This window comes from Podarcis pityusensis (genome assembly GCF_964106645.2).
Source record: "Podarcis pityusensis genome assembly, chromosome: 2".
Lineage (NCBI taxonomy): Eukaryota > Metazoa > Chordata > Lepidosauria > Squamata > Lacertidae > Podarcis > Podarcis pityusensis.
In genome coordinates, this window is record NC_138029.1 from 116,976,442 (window position 1) to 117,000,514 (window position 24,073).

Below are 24,073 nucleotides of genomic sequence, written 5' to 3' on the forward strand. Positions count from 1 at the left end.
TTGGAAGTTCCTGAGGGTGATTTGATACAGCTCATTCTGTGCATTGATGAACATTATCCCTGGTTCCCTTTGAATGGAACATGCGAATTAAAACATTGGGACAAGATTGGTGAACATTTTCATGAGCTCCCCAACATAAGTGTTCGGATTTTAAGTGCATGGTGCAAGGTTCATTACGCCATGGGTTCTTTATCACCAAAAAATATCTCCCTGGCTGCATTGCCAGCACAACCTCCAGCTTCTTTAATTCAGTCTGCTGTTCTGCCATCTGTCCCAATCCTTGCCCTGCCAGCAGCTCCAGACCCCAAACCTCCGGACTACAGTTTCTCACCAGAGGACCCAATCCTGCAAAAATACCATGGTCTGGCTGGCAATAGTCCTAATCTTTCAGAGGCAGACCCAGCTACCCCCTTTCAACGTGCAGCCCTTGCCTGTTCCTTATCTCAGGATACTGTGGCATTCCCTGTTATTGTGCCCCCTGCTGGTGCTCCAGCAGGAACTCAAGCCCAGCACCAACCTTTTGACTTTAAAATCTTGAAAAAGCTTCAATTGTCAGTAAGGACAAATGGACTTCAAGCCTCATTTACACAGGGTCTTTTGGAAGCCACATTAGCCCAGCCTTTGGTTCCAGATGACATCAAGCTTTTGGCACGTACAGTGTTACCCCCATCAGCAGGTGTTTTGTTTGCCCACGAATGGGAAACTGCCTGCCGTGCTCCAGCCTTGTTACAACAAATCAGGGGAAATAATCCAAATATAACCCTTGCAGACATCGTAGATGCCATGATGGGGCGTGACCCTTTCGCTCAGGCTTCAGCACAAGCCACACTGCTGCAGATCTTATTGAGGGATACTGCTCTTGCTGCTAAACAAGCAATGAGAAAAATCCCAGAACCCACCAGTATTCAGTCAAGGTGGAGTTCAATCAGGCAAGAGGCAAGAGAATCATATTCTTCCTTTATGGACAGGCTGATTACAGCAGTGAGTAGCCAAATTGAAAATCCTGAAGCCAAACAAATAATTATCAAACAATTGGCCTTTGGAAATGCCAATGAGGATTGTAAGGTTGCGTTACAACCGATAATACACAATCCTGCCACAGACACAGCAGCCATGCTTCGCATTTGTCAGTCTGTAGGTACAGCAGCTCATCTGCTGGTGGCAGCGCAAAATAAAAACCAGCCTGTAGCCACCGATACAACGTTTCCAGCGTGGCAAACCAGGATCACCGATACCTCAGTGTGGGTAGAACGGTGGCCTCCACCAAAAGGAAAATCCGCAGCAATGGCACCATCTTGTTTCTGAACAGCTTATTTCTGAACAATTGACTTTCGGCCACATTGAACCATCTTCATCCCACTGGCTCCAGCAGACAAGGAACAGTTTGCCTTTATATTGCCAGTATATCACAATTCGCAGCCCACCCAGCGATGTCAGTGGATGCTCAAGGCATGCGGAACTCCCCTACACTTTGTCAACATTTTGTGAGTGAAGCATTGAAACCTTTCCGCATGCGCCACCTAGAGGTGCTGCACACAAGCTGCATCTGGCAGTGTTTGCTACACCTTGTTGCCAACAGGAATTTATATGCTCAGGCGGAACAAGAAGAAGACTATCTGCATTATAGAATGGCTACATCTACCGCACACCCCACCAAAAAACATTTATTCCGTAATTGAATCCACATCAGACATTGTTATCAAAGGACGTTCACGAGCAAAGCTTTAAGCGGTTATGATGTTACCTCAATTTATTTACTTTTCTCACAGACTGAACAGCAGCATTTATTGATAACAAATGCTGCCATGCAAATTGCTTTAGATGATTTTATAGGTGTCATCATTTTTAACCCTCTTCACGGATGGAACGAAAAGTAGGGGGGTGGTGACATGGGAGGAGGGAGGAAAATGGAAATGGTTATTTACCCCTTCAGTCTTCTGCCCAGCGAGCAGAGCTAGCGGCTGTGATTCTTGCCTTTCAATCCTTTTCTACCCAACCTTTCAATCTTATTGTGGATACTCAGTATGTATATCGCCTTTTTGCTATTTTACCAATATCTTATATAACTCCTTCCTTGGATTCTGACTTGTTTTCCTTGTTTCTTTCCCTGCAAGCTTACTTCAGCACAGAGAGTTCCTTTATTATGTTGCACATCTTCGCTCCCACACATCGCACCCAGGGTATTTAGCAGAGGGCAATGCAAGAGCAGATGCGGCTCTGAGAACATTTCTGCCTTTTCTCTCTTTTCTGATCCTATACTATAGCATGTCATTCAGCACACTATCCGCTGTTTCTCAGTCATGGGTAAACCTGCGCGTATCAAAACTGATAATGGTCCAGCATATATCTCTAAAACATTTTCAGAATTTTGTATGTTGTGGAATGTGAAATTAACTCATGGCATACCCTTTAACTCCACAGGTGGAAAGAGCACACCTGACGTTCAAAACACTATTGCTTAAACAGCTTGGCGGCCGAAGCATACCAACAGCAGATATCCCTTCGGCTGTTCACCAAGTTCTTTTTGTACTTAACCATATTTTTATGTCCACATCTTAGGACCCATACCCCCGCTTAATTGCATTTTAGGAAGGAGGAGGCACTCCCCCGCCCCTTGGTGGTGTACCGACGCTTGCCCGATCCTGCGTGGCATGGACCTGTCCCGCTGATCACGTGGGGACGAGGGTAAGCGGCAGTGGACGTCGAGGACAAGCCTTTGTGGGTTCCAGCTCGATGCGTGCGGCCATGGCGAGTCCCTTCAACTGCGGAAGTGCCTTCCTAACCATTTGCCTTGCCATCTTTTGCTGCATCATTATACAAGGAAGAGAAGCAGACGACACAATCCAGTTGCAGCCACCATATTTTACCTTATCGGCTGGCAAGCAGCTGTCGCCTGAATCCTACTCTGGCTGGCAGCATCCACGGCTCAGCCACTCTCGAACTATAAGAACAGCATTGTTGAATAAGACTTTTAGGGGAGAAAATTATCATAAGATATGGAGGAATAATATTTTTGTGCAAGATATGATTAAGTTTACCAGTTTATTGCATGCTTCTAAATGTTGGTTATGTATGCACATGCCGCCTTTTGCCAGTCATTCAGGCATAATGCTTCATGATGTGCCTGTCAATGGATCTTTTCAATTTACAAATATTATATCCCCTAAGCAATCTTTTTGGCCCCCAGTACACTTGACCCTCCATGAGCCTGCACCCATTTATTTTCAAATTAAGGAGGGGAAAGAATCATGGGGCATATATCCAAACTGTCAATATACATTGAATTTCACTTTTAATAGCTCTTGTTCTCTTACAGGAACATACAGTGACCAATTTCAGTGCTATAGAAGTGACACCAGTGCATGGCTAATAAACTAGAAAGGAAGCTACCATGCAGCTTGGAATCAGAATTCTTATATTCTTGGCTTCCAGATGGAAGTTGGCTTCGACATTTATTGATTTTAGTGATCATTATAGTAGTTATTTGCATTATTTTGTGTTGCTGTATACAATGTATTCCTTCTTTAATTTCTGTATGTACTGCATGGTTCTCCAGTCCGCGGCCCGCTTCCGGTCTCACAAGAGTCGCCTATCGCGCTCGATATAACCGTATTGGTACTGACATATATGACTCTGATTAAATAAATAAAGAAAGAGGGCATGTGGGAGCCAGGAAGTCATGGTAAAGGCTTGTAGTGCCACCTGGTGCCTTGCTGACCTCGGCTGACCAGCACTCTGAGCTTTACAATGTATTGGAATGCATGACCTCATATGGAGTTATGTCCCCCCCCCCCCTGGGCAGTGTAACCCTATATCGTTTGTGGGTGGGTAAAAGCCTTGACCGGATGTAGGTAACGTGAGACATTGGAATGCAGCCATGCGGCTGGAGAGAACAAAGGATAATAAAAATCGGAGGAGAGAGAGGAAGGAGCTTTTTACCCTCCGTCCATGGAAATATTGCCTTTGTGTGTGTTTTTCTTTGCCTTGCACCCCAAAATGACGGCTGGTTTCCGTCAATTGGTTACCACATGTGCTCATCTCACTCTATAGGCTGGGAGCCAGCGCTGTCCACAGACACTTCCGGGTCACGTGGCCAGCGTGACGAAGCTGCTCTGGCGAGCCAGAGCCGCACACGGAAACGCTGTTTACCTTCCCGCTAGTAAGTGGTCCCTATTTATCTACTTGCACTTGGGGGTGCTTTCGAACTGCTAGGTTGGCAGTACACGTAAATTGCATGTTGCTTCACCATTTTTCAAACTTCGGGGCTTGAACTTCTTTTTCTTGGAACTCCTGGGATGCTCAGCGGCAGGGAGGTATCTCTTCAGAGTCCAACAGTAGTCAGCCATCATGACTGCGTCCCAGCGTCCCTGATACCTGGTCTCCATCTCTTTCATCTCCTGATGGAATCTCTCCCCCTGCTCGTCACTCATTGAACCCAGGTTATTAGGAAACCGGTCCATATGTGAAAATAGGTAGTGCATCTTGACGCTCATGTTGCAGCCCAGGTTTCTGAAAGCAGTCAGCATGTTGTTGACAAGTTCTGCGCAGTTTCTGGCCTTATTGTTGCCAAAAAAGTTCTTCACTACCAGAATAAATGCCTTCCACGCTTCCAGTTCCACTTGAGTTCCAGTTGAGTTTTCAGGTCCGCCTTTCACTGCCAAAATGATGGGCTGCCCTTATCTTGTAGATCAGCATTCCAGGCACTCATTACGTGAACTTTGCATAATCTATTGAAGACCTTTTTACTGATAGCATTTTCCAGCTGAATGAAAGGTCCATGTGGTATTGCTTTTAAAACTCATCTCCTTTTTTCTGTACTCTTGTGTTCCTGTTTTGAGCTGTTTTTATTAAATATTTTCTGCATTGGCTTTTGATCTGTGGAAGGTGACCAGTGAGGGTGTTTTTTTTGTGTTTCTTAGTTCACAGAAATGTTTTAAAGGAATGTGTGAAAGAATTACGGCTAGGGGAGATTAATGAAAGGGACTGAGGAGTGAAGTGAAGATGGCTGTCAAGTCTCTGAACAGAGATCCACAACCTAAGGGCCGCGGGCTAGTTCCGGTCCAAATGGGGTTCGGATCCGGCCCGCAGATGGCCCAGAAATCGCCTCATGGTTCTGATTCATATAGTTTGGGCTGGACCATTTTTTCCTCTCTTCCTGACCGCGGCACCCCTCCCTCCCTTCTTCTGGCTTCTCCCCCACCCTTCGGAGGAAGGGGGCTAGCCTATGATTGGTGCCAGCTGCATTGTTTCCCTCTGATTGGTTGCAAAGTTCTTTCCTCCCTCCTCCCTCCCTCCTCCTAGAGCCTAGGGCCTGGGCTTTGTTTGTGCCAGCGTGATTACTCGATGGCTGCCATTTAAGGCAGCCCCTCTCCGGCCCTCAACTGGCTCACTGCTCCTGCCGCTGCAGCCAGCAAGTGGTTCTGTTCTGAGACACCCTCCCAGGGTTCTGGGGTGTATGAAGCCTTGTTTACCTGTTTTTAACTCTGCTTCCGAAAGCGTCTCCCCCTCCAATACAGGAGAGCGGAGAACATGCATAAGGAGCGGCATAAGGAACCGCTCGCTGCAGAAGGATGCGTGTTCTCCGCATTCCCATCTTGGAGGGGGAGACGCTTTTGGTAATGGAGTTAAAAACAGGGAAACAAGGCTTCGCATACCCCAGAACCCTGGGAGGGTGTCTCAGAACGGAACAGATATACTGCAGTGCAGAACTGGGACCTCTGGAACTTTATTATTGTTTTTTGGTGCAATCTTTGGAGTATGGAGTATAAGGAGTATAAGGAGTATGAAAAAAACGGGGTATTAACAGTCAAAAGTTAATGTTACACATTATTTCAAGATTAAAGATTAGGATAAACAAAGAGGGGAAGGATTTGCTGAACTAACAAATTGAACTGGAATACAAAAAGGGAGGTGCGAGGACGTCCGGGAAATAAGCAAATGAAAGAAAGTGATGGAAAGATGGAATTGTTCTCTATCTATTTTTATTTTGTATTTTTATTTTTTATTTTTTCATTTTGCAAAATTCTAATAAATATCTGTTAAAAAAAAGAAAAGATATTTCATTCAATATAATGATGTCCTAAATAAACAATCGGATTTATTTGCCTTCTGGAGGGTGGGGAAAGGATGCGGATGGAATCTGTATTATATCTGAAGGAGAGAAGGCCGGGGGGGGGGGAGGAGCTCAGTGCACCCAGAAGACACCAGTTGTTGGTTATAGTTGCATCTATACAAAGTGCATAGCCTTTGCCCCTCCATAAAGAAATGGGGAGCAGACAAGAGCTTGAATAGCTGACCAGAAGGAAATGTAACCTGGGAACTTCATGTTGCTCCCCAGCTCCCTGACACCAAGAAAAGACTCATCCAGGGAGGCAGGTGAGCATCACAGCTAAACCCCCCATTATGCTCTACAGTAGCTAATCGCTCAGACAGGGCTATTTTCATTCAGTTCTTTGTGTTTGTGTGTGGTTGGTGGTGGTTTTACCTTCCCTTCTTTCCTTGCAAGCATGACAAAAATGAAACCTCCACGGCAATGCTTTTAGCCCCAGAAGAGGAGCTCCCCTTGGTGTCAAGGGAGGGGGGGGTTCAAGGGAGCATCTAGAGCCTACCATCCTTTTGTCCCTGGCCCCTTCCCCTCCTCTCTCTGCCATCCCAGGGCCACTCCTGACTCCCCAGCAGGAGACTAGATCTGTCTGTGATGATGAGATGTCCTGGCCAGTGGAAGGACCACTTCCTGTTTCCTGCAGCTCCATCCTGCCTTCTCATGCAAGGTGGAGTCATGAAGCAGGTGAAGGCTGAGCACACCTAAGGGTGACCCGGGGGGGGGTTTTCTGCTTAACCGTTCCCCATCTGCTTCTTTTCTGGATCAAAATCCCCGCACCAGAAGGAGCAGTGTGAGGGCGCAATCAATGTTATGCAGCTGAGTTGAAAGGCATTGCTTCATGACCCAAAGAGCCCCTTCTCAAAAAACAAGCATTCAGAGAATTTAAACTACACACAGAGAGAGAGAAAGAAAGAAAGAAAGAAACACACACACACACACACACACACATGTTTAGAACAGATAATACCCCCCCCCCCAAAGAGGCAGTCTGGTGCCACATTGTGTAGGGGTCAGTGTAACACGCTCTACATGGGGCTGCCTTTGAAAAGTGCTCAGAAAGTTCAACTGGCTCAAAGAGCTGCAGACACATTGCTGACCAGGGCTGACTCTAGGCAGCATAGGACTTCCTTATTAGTGAGAACTGTGGTTCTCAAGGAAGAGGCAGCCCAGGAATACAAGGTAGGAATTCACCTTGACACTTGCTAACAAAATCCTTTTTGTGAGGGTGTGGCTGCTAATCCTTAACCTAGGATGAGCACTAAGAATTGGGCCTCATTTCTCTGTTATTTAAAATAAAATAAAATGCTTGTTCTGCTTCTAAAGAAACCCTTTAGAATGCATTTTTCTTTTTTCATATTAAAAAATCACTATTTTTAACAGCTGTGCAAATGTGCTCCTGTACAATGCAATGTCAGAATAACAAAAGAATGAAATATCTTATGAGAGCCTTGTTTTTTAAATATACAGCTAAAAAAACAAAAAGCTCCTACAACACTTACGAGATACAAATCTAATAGCAGGGCCCCCAGGCACTACAAGGCAACCTGATATTCACGCCCCCCCCCCCATCCCAACTCTGAGCTTTTGGTTTCTCTTTAGACACTCATTTGTGGTCACCTGGAGCATTTGAGAAAAAGAGAGAGAACATTGTGGCATATGAAGCAAACATAGAAGAAGAAAGAGTGCAACCTTTTCGGCAAGAGGTTCCACTCAGAGGTTCCACTCTGACAAAAGCAGCAGAGGAGGCTGGTATCTTTCCTAATAACTCATCGCTGGAAACAGAAGCTGCAGAGCTCTAACAGAAGGAAGCTTAAACTTGAGAAGTCAATGGGTGCTTGTTGGAGATGGCTAGGAGAAGCAGCAGCAGTTGCAAATAAGTTCTGCAATGATGAAGAAGCTTAGGATCTCCCTCTGGGACCAGAGAGAGGAAAGTTCACAGGATTACATAAAGGACTGAACATTGTTTGCAACGTGCTTCTTTATCATGTACATCTTATTGTAAGACTGCTTAAGACTGTTGTGCAGTAAAGGTTCAATTTTTTTTTCTTGTGATGGAGAGAACTCATTTCCCACACAAGGTCCAGATCAGGAATTCCATGGAACAACTTGAACAACAAGTACCTGAAGAACCAAACCACGATGTAGCTGTGCTCTTTCCATCCCTTTCCAAAATTGCAACAATCTGTTCCCCCAAATGGTTCTCCCTTCACTGCAGTCATCTGAAGGCACCAGCTATGCCCTGTTGGCCCCGATCCTTCTCCGTATGAAGGCTCCCTCCTCTGCTGAATGGAGGCAGCAAAGGAAAAATCAGGGAAAGACAGACCCTCCAAGTGTCACTATCTTCCAGGGATGTCGCTTGTTATGTAGTGTAGTTTCACCCTGGGCCAACAGGGGGATACTGTATATAGTTTTCACTCAGGTCTGTAGATAGTTTTCACTCAGGTCCGCGGCAGTTATTTTAGGCGGGAACTCTGGGCTGTTGTGGTTACAATGTTGACAGCCGGCTGCCTATAAATACAGGCCGGCTGAGCTGTTCGCAGTCAGTTCTATTCCAGCTTACCATAATAAAGAGCTACTTGAAGAAATCGCTGTGCCGGCTGCTATGTCAACCCACGACTTAACACTGGCGACAAGGATGGGATGGATGGACATCAGAGCACAGCCAGATGCGGCCAGCCTCTGAACTGAGCTGAATCACTGAGCTGAATCACAGAGCGAAATCACTGAGCGAAATCACTGGGCAGAACCAATTCAGAGCTGACTGTTCTGGCTAGAGCACTGTGTTCCATCCATCGCCCTTCACGCCGGCATCGGAATCATGGCTTCACTTGTGCCTCTACCGCCGTTTGCGCCAGCCTCTGAATCATGGGACTCCTACCTCGCTCGGTTCGACTGCTACCTCCAAGCCAACGAGCTGACAGCAGTATCAAAGGATCGGAAGCGGGGCCTATTCCTCAGCCTCTGTGGGCCTGAGGTGTTTGAGACGGCCCGAGCGTTGGTTGCGCCTGAAGCAGTCCAGGCAACACCATGGGACACGATCCAAGAGAAGCTCCGCAACCACTACGCACCAAAGCCGTCCAAGATTGCTGCCCGCCATGCGTTCTACCACCGGAACCAGGCAGAGGGGGAGTCAATCAACAACTACACCACCGCCCTGCGACAGGCTGCAATGCACTGTGAGTTCCGAGACTTAGACGATGCCCTGATGGATCGAATCGTCTGCGGGGTCCGGGACATCCATCTGCAACGGCGCCTCCTAGCCAAGCCAGACCTCACGCTACAGAAAGCCATTGAGGAGGCATCCTCCAGTGAAGACGAGGACGTGCACCAGACAAAGCGGGAGCGCAGGAAGTTCCAACAGAAGTCCAAGGGCCAACCGGAATGTGCTGGCTGCGGAGGCAACCATTCCCGTGCCAAGTGTCGATTCAGAGACGCCATCTGTAGGAAGTGTTCCAGAAGGGGCCACATCGCTAAGGTCTGCCGATCGGCTCCGTCTGACACCCCCCCTTCATCGACTCGCAAGTCCAAGTCTTCACTCCAGTCTGCCAAGGAAAGTTGTTTCGCTCTCACCAACTGCCGCTGCCCGTCTGGAACCACGATTGGCCAAACCGACTCGCCTACGCGACGCAAGCTGAACGTCACGGTGCTCATTGAAGGAGCTCCATGTGACATGGAGATCGACACCGGCTCTGCCCTGTCCATCGTGTCATGGAGCACCATCAAAAGACTGGTACCCAGAGTGTCCAAAAGGCAACTCGACTCTCACCGCGTACACCTGAGAGACTACCAGGGAAACGACATTCCCGTGGTAGGCGTTGGCCGGTTCCGGATCGCCTTCAAGGATTTTTCGGGCCTGCTCCGGTTGGTGGTGGTCGAAGGTCAGCGGCCAAGCCTCCTAGGGCTAGACTGGTTTGATGCCCTCGGCCTGGAAGTCACCGGCATCAACTGCATCTCTAACGCAGAGACTGAGGGTCTGGTCAAAGACTTTGCCGAGGTTTTTGACGGCACCTTGGGCCAATATACAGGTACGCCCATCTCCTTTAGCCTTGATCCACAAGTCGCCCCCATCAAGCTAAAGCCACGCCGGGTTCCCTTTGCTCTCAAGGCTAAGGTGGACGAACAACTGGACAAACTGATCGCCCAAGGAGTTTTGGAGCCGGTTGACCACGCAAAGTGGGAAACCCCCATCGTCACGCCTGTCAAGCCAGATGGGTCGGTGAGAATCTGCGCTGACTACAAGTGCACGATCAACAAGGCACTTCAGCAGCACGCTTATCCGGTTCCTGTTGTCCAACACCTGCTGCATTCCCTGGGTGAGGGTAAGGTCTTCGCTAAGCTGGACCTTGCCCAAGCCTATCAACAACTGCCAGTCGATGATGCCACTGCTGAAGCCCAGACGATCGTCACCCACCGGGGGGCATTCCGTTGCCGCCGGTTGCAGTTCGGGGTGAGTGTGGCTCCTGGCATCTTCCAAAGCCTTATGGAGCGTCTCCTGCAAGGGCTTCCGGGCGTGGTACCATATTTTGATGACGTCTTGGTGTCTGCAGACTCACACCAGCAGCTGTTCGAGCGCCTCCGTGCCGTGCTGACCAGGTTCCAGGAGGCCGGGCTCAAGGTAAAGAGGGAGAAGTGCCAGATCGCCGTTCCACAGGTAGAGTTCCTGGGCTATCTTATCGATGCCTCCGGTCTTCATCCAACCACATCCAAGATCCGCGCTATCCAGCAGGCCCCCACCCCAAAGAACAAAACGGAGTTGCAGGCATTCCTGGGGCTGCTGAACTTTTATAACATGTTCCTGCCCCACAAAGCCACAGTGGCTGAGCCTCTTCACCGACTCCTTAGCACTAAGACGCCTTGGGCCTGGGGTCATCGGGAGACGGCGGCCTTCAACGCGGTCAAGGCTCTCCTTTCTTCAGACAGTGTGCTGGTACAGTACAGTGAATCCAGGCCGCTGGTCCTTGCCTGCGACGCCTCACCTTTTGGCATCGGTGCTGTCCTTAGTCACCGTTTTCCAGATGGAAGAGAAGCACCACTCGCCTACTTTTCCAGGACACTATCTCCGACGGAACGGAATTACAGCCAGCTCGACAAGGAGGCATTGGCACTTGTGGCTGGAGTGAAGAGGTTCCATGAATACCTCTATGGCAGGACTTTTGACCTCATCACTGACCACAAGCCACTCCTGGGCCTCCTCGCCGGTGATCGTCCAACTCCACCGGTCCTCTCACCACGCATGCTGCGATGGACTGTTTTCCTGGCTGCCTACCACTACCGGCTCATCCATCGCCCGGGGAAATCGATGGGCCATGCCGACGCCCTCAGCCGTTGCCCTCTTCCAGCATTTGTGGAAGACCCGGCTCCAGCTTCATCGCTCCTTCTGATTGAGGATCTTCCGGCAGCGCCTGTATCGGCTGCCACTGTGGCCTCCGCATCTGCCCAGGATCGCACCATCAGCCGGGTGCTCAACTGGGTGTGGAGGGGGTGGCCACAAGGGCCTTTTGCATCGGAGTTCCAGCCCTTCGCAACCAGACAACATGAACTCTCAGCTCATCGCGGCTGCCTGCTGTGGGGAGACCGCGTCGTGATTCCCCAGGGACTCCGTCAGCGCGTCCTGGAGGCTCTGCACGTTGGCCACCCGGGAATTGTCAAAATGAAGGCGTTGGCTCGGTGTTACGTCTGGTGGCCTAATATGGACGATGCCATCACTGCCTGGGTGTCCGCCTGTCAAGCGTGCCAGGAGTCGAGGCCTGCACCACCGGCAGCTAAGGGACACACCTGGGAGACGCCAAAGACACCCTGGTCGAGGGTGCACATCGATCTGGCTGGCCCCTTTCACGGCCGGACCTTTATGGTAGTGGTGGACGCCTATTCCAAATGGCTGGAGGTCGCCCTGATGCCCTCCACCACTACCGAAGCTGTCATGCGGGTGCTGCGAGGCCTGTTTGCAACGCATGGGTATCCTGATGTTCTTGTCTCTGACAACGGACCGCAGTTCACGTCAGGCACGTTTGAGCGGTATCTTTTGGGACTGGGCATCCGCCATGCCCTAACGGCACCCTTTCATCCATCCAGCAACGGGCAAGCGGAAAGAATGGTGCGCTCGACAAAAGAGGCACTGGCGCGCCTGGACCGGGGAGACTGGCATGAGCGGGTCGCCGAATACTTGTTCGTGCAACACATCACCCCTCATGCGGCCACAGGGAGGAGTCCTGCTGAACTGCTTATGGGCCGCCGCCTCAGGTCACCGCTCGACCGGCTACACCCAGACTTTGCCGTGGCTGAACCCCCAGGCTGTGCCAACGCACCACGGTCATTTGTCCCAGGAGACCAGGTCTTTGCCCGGAACTATGTGGGGGACATCCCTTGGGTGCCAGCCACAGTAGTGGGAGTCACTGGACCTCGCTCGTACCAGGTGGCACTCGAAGACGGACGCTTGTGGCGACGGCACATAGACCAGCTTAGGCGCAGGGTTGGGGACTTGGACACTACCGAGGTGCCCCCAACTGCGCTTGCGGCTCCAGAAGAGACACGTACAGATGGCGAGGCCCCACCTACACCTCCCTCGCGAACTGCCAGCGTGGAGCCGAACCAAGCCGTTTCAGAACAGGCTCAGACCACTCCACTTGCGGAGGCTCCACCCACAGCAGCGGATCCAGGGGAGTTGGTTCCAACGCCACCTAGGGTCGCACCACAGCCTCAGCGAGAACTGTGTGGCCCTCCGGACTTGGCTACCAGTCCCCGGCGGTCTGGCAGAGTTTCCAAGCGCCCAACTTATTTAAAGGACTATGTTGTTGGACAGGTATCACTGTTGGTCTAAGTATGGGAAATGTAACCGATATGCTTTTGTGCTTAATTGAACCATTACGCGTAGTGCTGTATATAAGGAAACCATTACGATTGTAACTAACGCCTTATCTCGGTGGGGAGGGGTGTTATGTAGTGTAGTTTCACCCTGGGCCAACAGGGGGATACTGTATATAGTTTTCACTCAGGTCTGTAGATAGTTTTCACTCAGGTCTGCGGCAGTTATTTTAGGCGGGAACTCTGGGCTGTTGTGGTTACAATGTTGACAGCCGGCTGCCTATAAATACAGGCCGGCTGAGCTGTTCGCAGTCAGTTCTATTCCAGCTTACCATAATAAAGAGCTACTTGAAGAAATCGCTGTGCCGGCTGCTATGTCAACCCACGACTTAACATCGCTGATTTACAGAAGCTGTCGTCAGTTTCTGACTTGATGCCAGAGGGTATGGGGCTATCCAACCCCCAAGTTGTCTGAATATAATCCTGTATAGGAAATTTTTTAAATGTTTTCTTATGTTTTTATATGTGTTGGTTGCTGCCTGGAGTGGCTGGGGCAACCTAATAAGATGTGTGGGGTATAAATAGTAAAATTATCATTATGGAACAGGACACCCCTATTTTCATCAGAGAGATGTTGGAGGGTATGGAAAGATAACAGAGCCCAGCCCTGGAATCTGTTACTGGAGCTAAGTGATCACATGACCTAGGCCAGCAGAGCTGGGAACTGGACTGCCTCCTCCAGCTGCTAGGCATTCAGGCAGCTGGGTGGCATCGTCCCAGCTTCATGAAATGGTATTTCAGGAATATTTCCTCTGGAGGATTTGGAAACCAGGGACTGCATACTGATCGCAAGGAGACTTATTTGTGCAACATACTGAAGAGATTATAAAATGCCAGGTACATTCCAATGTTCTAATAAATTTTGAGAGACAGCTTTCCAAACAAAACCCACTTATTACAGAATAATAATAATAATAATAATAATAATAATAATAATAATTTATACCCCGCCCTCCCCAGCCAAGGCCGGGCTCAGGGCGGCTTACAAGCAATAATAAAAACAAGTTGAATGATTACAACTTAAAAACAAAATTAAAATACATTAGAATATTGAAACATTAAAATATTAAAATGTAGCCTCATCGCAGGAAGAGAAAGGAAAAGAAAAAGAAAGAGGGGGAGGGAATCAATTTGGCACCAAGCCAAAGGCTAGGCGGAACAACTCTGTCTTACCGGCCCTGAGGAAAGAAATCAGATCCTGCAGGGCCCTGGTCTAATGAGGCAGAGCATTCCACCAGGCCGGAGCCAGAGTTGAAAAGGCCCTGGGCTCTGGTTGAAGCCAATCTAACTTCCTTAGGGCCCGGGACCACCTTAGGGCCCGGGACCCAGGGTGTTGCTATTTATGGACCTTGAGGCTCTCCGTGGAGCATACCGGGAGAGGCGGTCCCGTAGGTACGAGGGTCCTAGGCTGTGAAAGGCTTTAAAGGTCAAAAGCAGCACCTTAGATCTGACCCTGTTCTCCACCAGGAGCCAGTGCAGCTTGAAAAGTACTGGGTGAATATGCTCCCATGACAGAGACCCCGTGAGCAGCCTGGCTGCAGCATTCTGCACCCGCTGGAGTTTCTGGGACAGCTTCAAGGGAAGCCCTGCGTAGAGCGAATTACAGTAGTCAAGCCTGGAGGTGACCGTCGCATGGATCACTGTGGCCAGGTTGGGGCGGGAAAGGTAAGGGACCAACTGCTTGATGACAACAAAAGAGTATAGAAAGGGGAAGTTTTTGGGTTTCTCTAAAAACCATCGGACTATTGTGTACACAATTTCAAGGTAACATTACACTTTATTTCCGCTTTTCCTTACATGGGACTCGAACTCACAACCTTGAGATAAAACACCTCACGCTCTACTGACTGAGTTAAGACAATAAGACAACTCAGTGATTTGTGTACAGGGGACACAGATGGCGGCGTGTGACCATCCCTAGAGAAGGGTGCAAAAAGCTTGTTCCCTGCTGCTCCAGAGCTAGGAATGGACCAGATCTCATAGGGCTAATCCATTTGCCCCGACAGCTAAGAGCAGAACCTCCAGGATCAGAAGCAGCGGGCTGCAAATTCGAGGGCAGGGGAAGCAGCAGGGCGGTCTCGCAGCCCTCGCCTTGCAAGGGGGCGCATCCAGCCTTGCAGCCTCCCAGGGCCCAACCCACAGCCAGCGAGCTCCGATGCCCAGAGAGGCAGGAAACGGGGCCAGCCAGGGGGACTCCAGAGTGGCTGCACTTTCCTGTCCCCCGCCGTGGAGAGCGGAGGAGCAGCGGCCCGTGGCCTGGCGAGTTTCCCCGGAGAGGAGCCGGATTTCTGTGCGGGGACGGAGGTGCGGGAGGCGGGGGGGGGCGAGGAGGAGAGCACGTGCGCCTGGCAGGATCAGGCCCCGAGTAGAGTCAGAGGCTGCAGGGCGCCCCCCAACCGGGCAGGAAGGGGAAGGGGCGCAGCTCAGGGGCAGGGCATCTGCAGGAGGGCACAGGGGCAAACATCTCTGGCTCAGGCTGGCACGGACCCTGCCGGAGACCCTGGGGAGCTGCTCCCTTCAGTCCTGAGCTCAAGGGGCAGAATGAGGGGTCCAAGGCAGCTGCTGCTTCGCGATGGACGATGCATATAGTCGTCCGATGATCAGCGACGTACCTGGGGCTTTTGCCGCCCCTCTCCCTGTCCCTCATCAGGGAGCCCCGTACTCTTCCATGGTCCTCCCCACGGCGGACAGGGAAGGGGAGGCAGGGGGGAATGGAAGAGCAGTGCAGCAAGGAGGTGTCCCTCTCACCCTGCAGACCCGTGACACCCTTTGCAGGCCACTACTCCTGCCCCCCCACCTCTGCCAGTGCCATTGATAAACCTATCGCCCTCCTTGGTGAATTAGTCTGATCGCCTTTGAAAGCTCTCTTTGCCGCCACCAGCACCGCATCTTGTGGCAATGATGTCCATCACATTCATTTAGCAAGGAAATGGCTTCTTTTGCCTTCCTCCCATCAAGGTACACTCTGCCTACACATGGAGGTTCTGTTGTTCTGTCAAGGCTAATAAAACATCTAATAGATCTATTTCCTGGAGAACGCATCTGATCTTTTCCCAGGCTATCAAAGTTAGTGACCTCTTGTGTCTGCGTGTAAATAAGTGACACAGGCTTAAGCCTGTTTCATTAAAGGTTTTATTTCCAACTTAGTAAGGCAGCAGAGTTTTGAGATGAAGGCTGAGGGTTGAAGTGGGTTACAGTTTTGAGAATGCAGAGGAAAGGAGGATTCTTAAGAAGTGTGGCATATGGAAATGAATTAATGATAATAAATACGTTGAAGACAGTATTGTAAAAGACTGAGGAAGGCAAAATTGAAATTAGCTATTCATGTTCAGATTATTACTCATTTCATTTATATACTGCTTCATATTTTTAAGGGAAAAAATCTCAAAGCAATTAAAGGGAAATCTCATTGCAGTTTGTGTCCATAGGGTGTTGAGAACATTAACTCTGTAGATCCAGGAGTTCTCTCCTCTTGATAGTCTCAGATTTGATTGTTCTTTCTGATAGAGCAGGAGGAACATTTATGGGCTTAAAGATGCATTGATTCTGGAGGCCACATTCCAGTGAGCTTTGTGGCCAATGTATGCACATGCATGCGCACACAGAAAAGAGATGCAGACCATAAAGTCACATGCACACACGCCAGAGGTGCTGCCCACACTCACCAGACATGCCATCTAGCATACATGCAAGTCTTGCAAACACAATCAGCATGTTTAGACCTTCCAACCCCAGTTCTGGGGTGGAGGAGAAATAAGAGCACAAGAAGACCCTTCTGAATTAGCAAGGAGATCTGTGGAAAAAAGACCCTTCAGATTGTTCTTTAGAAATCGTCTTTAAAGAGCAGCCAGAGGGATCATTTATTTCCAGAGCAGGGCTTTTACCCCATTTCAGCACTGTGCTGGTTTGTGGTGAAATTGGAGTTTAAAAGATCTCTGTAAGGGCCCCTTAGGCATCTTTCTCTCCAGGACAGACAGAGATCTTCATCCATAGGCGCCGACTCCATGGGGCTTGAGGGGGCCCGAGCCCCCTCAAAAATTCGTTTGGGGGGGCTCAGCCCCCCCAATAATCTCCGGCGCCCCTCCAGCAGAGCGCCATCGCCGCCCCTCCCCCAGCCCAAAATGCACAGGGTCGGGCTGCATGCCTCCTGCCCTCCCTCCCGAGCAAAAGCTCCACCCAATTTCCGCTCCGGAGCTGATTAATAGGCGCAGCACGCTCTCCCCTGTTGGCTCACGAGGAGGCGGCGCCACTTTATTTGCATATTCATGAGCTTATTTATTATTCATGAGCTTTCCCGGGCCCCCCCAATATTTTTTATAAGTCCGCGTCCCTGTCTTCATCCTATGATCAGATCAGGAGATGGAAACGGCAGGGACTAGCAGGACACACCATGAGGCTTGGCAAACCATATGCAGCCAATGGACTGCAAGTTAGAATGTCTTCAGTCAAGAGAGTTTGTGACCATCAAATATAAAATATTTTGGAGTGGGTTGTTTGATTTTTTGGTCAATATTCATTTTGTCAGTTTGTTTCTTAGGCTGTGCGGATACAATACATTTAAAGCACGTGGCTTCCCCCAGAGAACCACAGGACCTGTAGTTTATTGCTACAGCCTAACAAACCGCAGCTCGCAGGATTTCTTGGGTGAAGCCATGTACTTTAAATGTTAGGTGGGTCTGTTGCAGCCTTAATCATATACAAAGATCTGTTGTTTCTTTTCCAACATGCTAGAAGTTGCAGCCAGGATCAGCATTCCCTGTCCACTGAACATGCTCAGTCCTCTCACTGGGTTGCTTTTAAATTTCCTTCCACTGACTTGGTTCCCGCCCCCCCCCCCCCAATATTATTTGTACTTCCATAAACCTTGATGTTTCCCCCAGTCTTTGGATAGCTTCACCTCGTCCCTGGGTGGAGTCATTTGGGTGACATAATGATTGTTATTCACAGCCTGAACATCAGAAATAGAAAGAGTAATAATATATTTCAAAAACTGGCCAGTGGTTAAAAAATGTGCTTTTGTTTTTATTCTTGGGTTTCATTTTACTTTGTGTTTATTTCTTTTCCAGGAGGGTGGTGTAAAAATGGAAGAGCAGAGACCCAGGAGACCCATTGAAAGGGAGAGACTGAAGTACAAAGGAAAGAAACCTCCTGCCGGCCAAGTTGGGACCATCAGGGATCTTCTGCCTCGGGCAGATTTATGTCAAATTAAGCAGGAGGCAGAGGAGGGGCAGCTGGAGCACCACTGGGATGCCCAGAAGCAGGATTTCCTGAAGACGATGCAGCCCCCTCGTTCAGGGTGGGAAACCCCACAGGCTCCCAATTTTCCCCACTCCAGGGATGGTGTCCTCTCCTTCAGGGGAGCTGCGGATGCCAGTCGGAGGCCCAGTGGGAGAGCAGGGGGGACAGACCAGACCCTGCTCCCAGACACTGAGGGGCTTCTTGGAAAGGTAAGTGCCCTCCTCTCACCTGGGTTTCCAGCACCTGGAGGTCACAGGTCCACTGCCTCTAGACATGGAGGTTCTGTTTAGCTATGGTGGTGAATATTCTTCCTTCTCCATGCAAGGGCCACCCATGTATTCAGAGCAGTCCTTTGCAGATTAACTCTTAAGTTCTATGGGGTCTACTCTCAGGCCACTAATGTGCATACCATGCCAGCCTTAGGAAGGGAGGTGGGACAGGCAGGTGAAAGAAATTGCCAAAGGTGTTTGAAAATGGGTGGGGGATCTTGGGAAGGGGGTGCCCAATTGGGGCTTCTCCAGGGGCAGCAGAATGTCTTGGGCAGGAGAATCCCTGCAGGGGCTCTCAGACTCCCTTGGCTTCTTCTTCTTCCCTCCCTCCCAGGAAGCTGCAGCTTGCTCTGGATTCTGCGCTCCTCAGGAAGCTGAACCTGCAAACCTAGCTGAGACTGAACCTGCAACCCTGGGCAGGATGGAAGGAGGAAGATGGACGGTTGACCTGGTCAGGCTGTCTCCCGCATCTCTCCCCGCAACGTCTGAGCATTCCCTCCCAGGACCCTTGGAGAAATCTGGTGAGTTCCAGGGAAGAGGAGATGGGGACAGGGATAGACGGATGGTGGAGGGAGAAAGAGGAAAAGATGAAGAGGAGACAAATGGAAGGAAGTTCCTGACAGGAAGAAGGAAGGGGTGAGGCCTTCTCCGAAGCAACTCTTTGTTTCTTGAATCCTTTTCCTAAAGTAGTGGGGGCAGATTTTCTTCCTCCAGGCTTTGAAATCTTAGGTGTTATTTCCACGGCAGGAATAATTGATGGTAATGATGTTGCACACCAATCCTGAAAAATGGGTGAAGGGGAATGGAAATGTTTCCCATAATTATTTATAATTAATGTACATAAATTGTTTCTATTATTCTTATTTTTTATAGACAGGGTCAGAATCACACATTCCACCAGCATCAAAACACAATAGATGCATGCACCTCCCCAGTTTGGTGGGGTTAAGGGACAAAGGACCCGTTATCATGATACACAATTCCTGGGGCTGGAGGCTCTACACTTAGGATTGGGCATATAAAGTCCAAGAGCGTCTGGTATTATAAGCAAATTGTGCAAAATTGCCAATCTTACAGACTGGGGTTGTTTGTGAGAGTGAGTGGGATAATAATTTTAGCGCCCCTGTGTAAAGGCTTGGTTCTCCCGCACAGACATGAGACAACTCCAGTAGTAATTATCTCAAACTCATAAATCACTGTGGAGCTCAGTCTTCGGCCTGTTCATCCCAGCTTGCAGTTGCCGAGTCCTCCAGCAAAGAAGCCCCCACTTTCGCTCTCTTTTCCCCTCTTCTCGCAGATTCTCTCGAGCCTAAGAGTTTTTGGACAGGCTATTTCTGGGGTCCCTGTGTCAGAGCTCAAACTGGAGCTAACAGTCTATGCCCCGCCCCGGCACCCCCCTTCCTGTTCTTTGTTCTTTGCTCCTGCTGCAGCTTGGCTGCTCCTCCCCTGCTTCACTTTCCAACCGAATCACATCTCTTGCGTTCTCAGGCTCTGTCAGCGGAGGCACGAGAGGCTTGAGATTCACAGAGCTGACACCCTGTAATTTTGTCCGTCCCTAAGCTTCCATGGAGATACTGTGGTACAACCTTGGTGCAAATTTCAACATAAGTACACAAAGCCAACAAAGAGACTCAGAGGTTTATAGTGGCACCAGCTTTCCTGGTCAAAAGTCCACTGACGTCTCTGCTCTGCCCTCGCGGTCCTAGGCAATAATGCTTCTTGATACTAGTTTCTGGAAAGCACAGGAAGGCAGAGAAGACTCTTGTGCTCCAGTCCTGTTTGCCGGTTTCCCACAGGCATCTGGTTGGCCTCTGTGAGAAGAGGATGCTGGACTAGGTGGGCCTTTGCCTGATCCAGAAGGCTCTTCTTAGGTTCCAATATATTGCAATATTTCTACAGTTAAATGTAGCACTTAAGTTTCACTTATTTCACATGGGAGACACTGTTACTCGAGCCTGAGATCATTCACTTGAGAAATAAAAATAGAGATGTGTCTAACAAACCAGTTTCAGCATAGATCTGTATTATAAAATGATGCTGCCTTATTAAGTTTGAATAGAGTGATCATGTTTTGCTCTTGCCACTGTCTCATCAGCTTTGCAAAAAATTTGGAACCTAGAGAGGACAGTGGAGAATGAAGGTGTTACAACGAGAGAAGGTGCAGATTGGGATGGACAGGTGTTCAGTTCCCTTTTTGTCTTTCTTGAAAGTCTAACAGGATTCTCTTTCCTCCCAGACTCCCAAACAGGTGAGGAAGATGAAAGTCAGAATTCTATGGAGCCACCTGTGAAATTATGGGGGAAAACAAAAAAATTGAGGATACAACAACAAACTCACAAAGGAGATAAACGATTTGAATGTTTTGAATGTGGAAAGAGCTTCAGTGAAAGTGGAAAACTTAGAAGACACCAACGAACTCACACAGGGGAGAAACCATTTAAATGTACTGTATGTGAAAAGAGCTTCAGTCTTAGTGAAACACTTAGAAGACATCAACGAACTCACACAGGGGAGAAACCATATAAATGTATTGAATGTGGAAATAGCTACAGTCAAAATGGATACCTTAGAATACATCAACGAACTCACACAGGGGAGAAACCATTTAAATGTATTGAATGTGGAAAGAGCTTCAGTGATAGTGGATCACTTAGAATACACCAACGAACTCACACGGGGGAGAAACCATTTAAATGTATGGAATGTGGCAAGAGTTTCAGTGATAGTGGATCACTTAGAATACACCAACGAACTCACACAGGGGAAAAACCATATAATTGTATTGAATGTGGAAAGAGCTTCAGTCAATATGGACACCTTAGAATACATCAACGAACTCACACGGGGGAGAAACCATTTAAATGTATTGAATGTGGAAAGAGCTACAGTACAAGTGGAACCCTTAGAATACACCAACGAACTCATACAGGGGAAAAACCATATAAATGTATTGAATGTGGAAAGAGCTACAGTGAAAATGGATACCTTAGAATACATCAACAAACTCACACAGGGGAGAAACCAATTAAATGTATTGAATGTGGAAAGAGTTTCAGCAAAAGTGGAGCACTTAGAGTACACCGACGAATTCATACAGGGGAGAAACCATTTAAATGTATTGAATGTGGAAAGAGTTTCATTGATAGTGGATCACTTAGAATACACCAACGAACTCACACAGGGGAAAAACCATATAATTGTATTGAATGTGGAAAGAGCTACAGTCAAAATGAAACACTTAGAAGACACCAACGAACTCACACGGGGGAGAAACCATTTGAATGTTTGGATTGTGGAAAGAACTTCAGTAGAAGTGAAAATCTTAGAAGACATCAACGAACTCACACGGGGGAGAATGCATTTAAATGTATTGAATGTGGAAAGAGTTTCAGTGATAGTGGATCACTTAGAATACACCAACGAACTCATACAGGGGAGAAACCATTTAAATGTATGGAATGTGGCAAGAGTTTCATTGATAGTGGATCACTTAGAATACACCAACGAACTCACACAGGGGAAAAACCATATAATTGTATTGAATGTGGAAAGAGCTACAGTCAAAATGGATCACTTAGAAAACACCAACGAATTCACACGGGAGAGAAACCATTTAAATGTATTGAATGTGGAAAGAGCTACAGTCAAAATGGATACCTTAGAATACATCAACGAACTCACACAGGGGAAAAACCTCAGATACTTTAATAAACCGCATAGGTGTTTTTTACCTTTCCTTCTATGCTTCCTTGCAATACTGATAAAATCAAACCACCCCAATGCTTTCAGCCCCAGAAGAGGAGCTCCCCTTGATGTCAGGGGAGGGGTCCAAGGGAGCATCTGTAGCCCTGCCATTCTTTCTGTCCCTGGCCCCTTCCCCTCCTCTCTCCACCATCCCTGGGCCACTCTTGACTCCACAGCAGGAGACTGGATCTGTCTGTGATGGTGAGATGTCCTGGCCGGTTGAAGGACCACTTCCTGTTTTCTGCAGCTCTATCCTGCCTTCTCGTGGAAGCTGGAGTCATGAAGCAGGCGAAGACTGAGCACACCTAAGGGTGGCGCAGGGGGTGGGTGGGATTCTGCTTAACCTTTCCCTGTCTGCTCCTTTTCTGGATCCAAATCCCCACACAAAAAGGGGCAGTGTGAAGGCACAATCAGTGTTATGGAGCTGCACTGAAAATCATTGCTTTGTGACCGTAAGAGGCCCTTCTCAAAAAAAGAAGCATCAAGAGAATTTAAGCTACAGAATTTAAAACAAACAGATAATTTAAAAAAAAAGAAAGCAGTCTGGTGCCACATTGCGTAGGAGTTACTTTAACACACTCTACCTGGGGCTGCCTTTGAAAAGAGCTCAGAAACTTCAATGGCTCAAAGAGCTGCAGACACATTACTGACCAGGGCTGGCTATAGGCAGCATAGGACTCCCATATTAGAACAGCTCCATCTGCCTAATTGTCTGTTTCTGGACACAATCAATGTGTCCACAAGAAGAGGAAGATAGATTTGGAGTGCCACATTTTCAAAAAAGATGGACACACGACTATTTCTTTGTGGAGCTGAAAGGCATGCCCGTGTGCCTCATTTGTGGTGAGGCCCTCTCTGTCCTGAAGAAGGCCCACCTGCAGAGGCACTACAGGACAAAAGCACATCCAGTACGAGGAGTTCCAAGGGCAGCTGCGCAAGGAGAAGGTCAAGGCGCTGAAAACGGACCTGTTGGGTAACCTGTGGCCCCTCCAGATGATGTCAAATTGCAACTCACGTCTTCTTCAAATTGCAACTCACGTCCTCAAAATGGTTCAGCCTCCGCCACCTTTACTGCAGTCAACTGAAGGCAACCAACTGTGCCCTGCCCCCCCGATCTTTCTCACTGCCAATGCAAACTAATAAATGAATAGGAAGAGAAGCTACCCATGTCACACTGACATAAACACCTTGCGTATAAACTTTGTAAAATAATGAAAGTGTATTACCCCTCCCTCCCGCTTGCTCTCCCCACCTCTCAATTCCCCAGCCTTACACTGTATACAACATTAAAGTCTGTCTGTCTCTGAATTTTTATGATATCCAAAGTAACAGAGTAGCTTACAGTTAGGAAGCCAAATAGCTATTCTAGTTGATAGTTCCTTTTTACAAACTATACAGTGGCCAGACTCTTGCTATTCAAAAGAACTTTACTTTCATAATCATATAACTGAGAAGAAGAGGAGTCTGTAACCTGAAGTGTATGTAACCTGAGTTACCACTGTAGAATCTTCTGCTTATTCAAACACGGGCACGTTTTCCCTTGAATTCTCTTATAGTTTGTTATGAAACATTTTTCTTTCACATCAGCAGTATTGTCCCTGTTTCTGCACAGGTTTCTGCTTATTAACATTTAGTGGCCACTGGGACCACATAACACCGGTCCTGAGAGATCTGCATTGGCTCCCAGTACGTTTCTGAGCACACTTCAAAGTGTTGGTGCTGACATTTAAAGCCTTAAACGGCCTTGGTCCTGTATACCTGAAGGAGCATCTCCACCCCCATCGTTCAGCCCGGACACTGAGATCCAGCGCCGAGGGCCTTCTGGTGGTTCCCTCATTGCGAGAAGTGAGGTTACAGG

The 24,073-nt window shown here is 48.6% G+C and overlaps 1 protein-coding gene across 1 annotated transcript in view; it reads left to right on the plus strand.

The window, feature by feature from the left end:
* LOC308469507 (uncharacterized protein) overlaps window positions 1–24,073 on the plus strand; it is a 43,673-nt gene that overhangs the window by 13,955 nt on the left and 5,645 nt on the right. Inside the window, exons 2-4 of the mRNA XM_080992071.1 lie at window positions 18,031–18,411; window positions 18,806–18,992; window positions 20,708–24,072. Of these exons, the coding sequence (XP_080848197.1) occupies window positions 18,046–18,411; window positions 18,806–18,992; window positions 20,708–22,179 (2,025 nt within the window). The 5' untranslated portion in view covers window positions 18,031–18,045 and the 3' untranslated portion in view covers window positions 22,180–24,072. The remainder of the gene's footprint in view (window positions 1–18,030; window positions 18,412–18,805; window positions 18,993–20,707; window position 24,073) is intronic.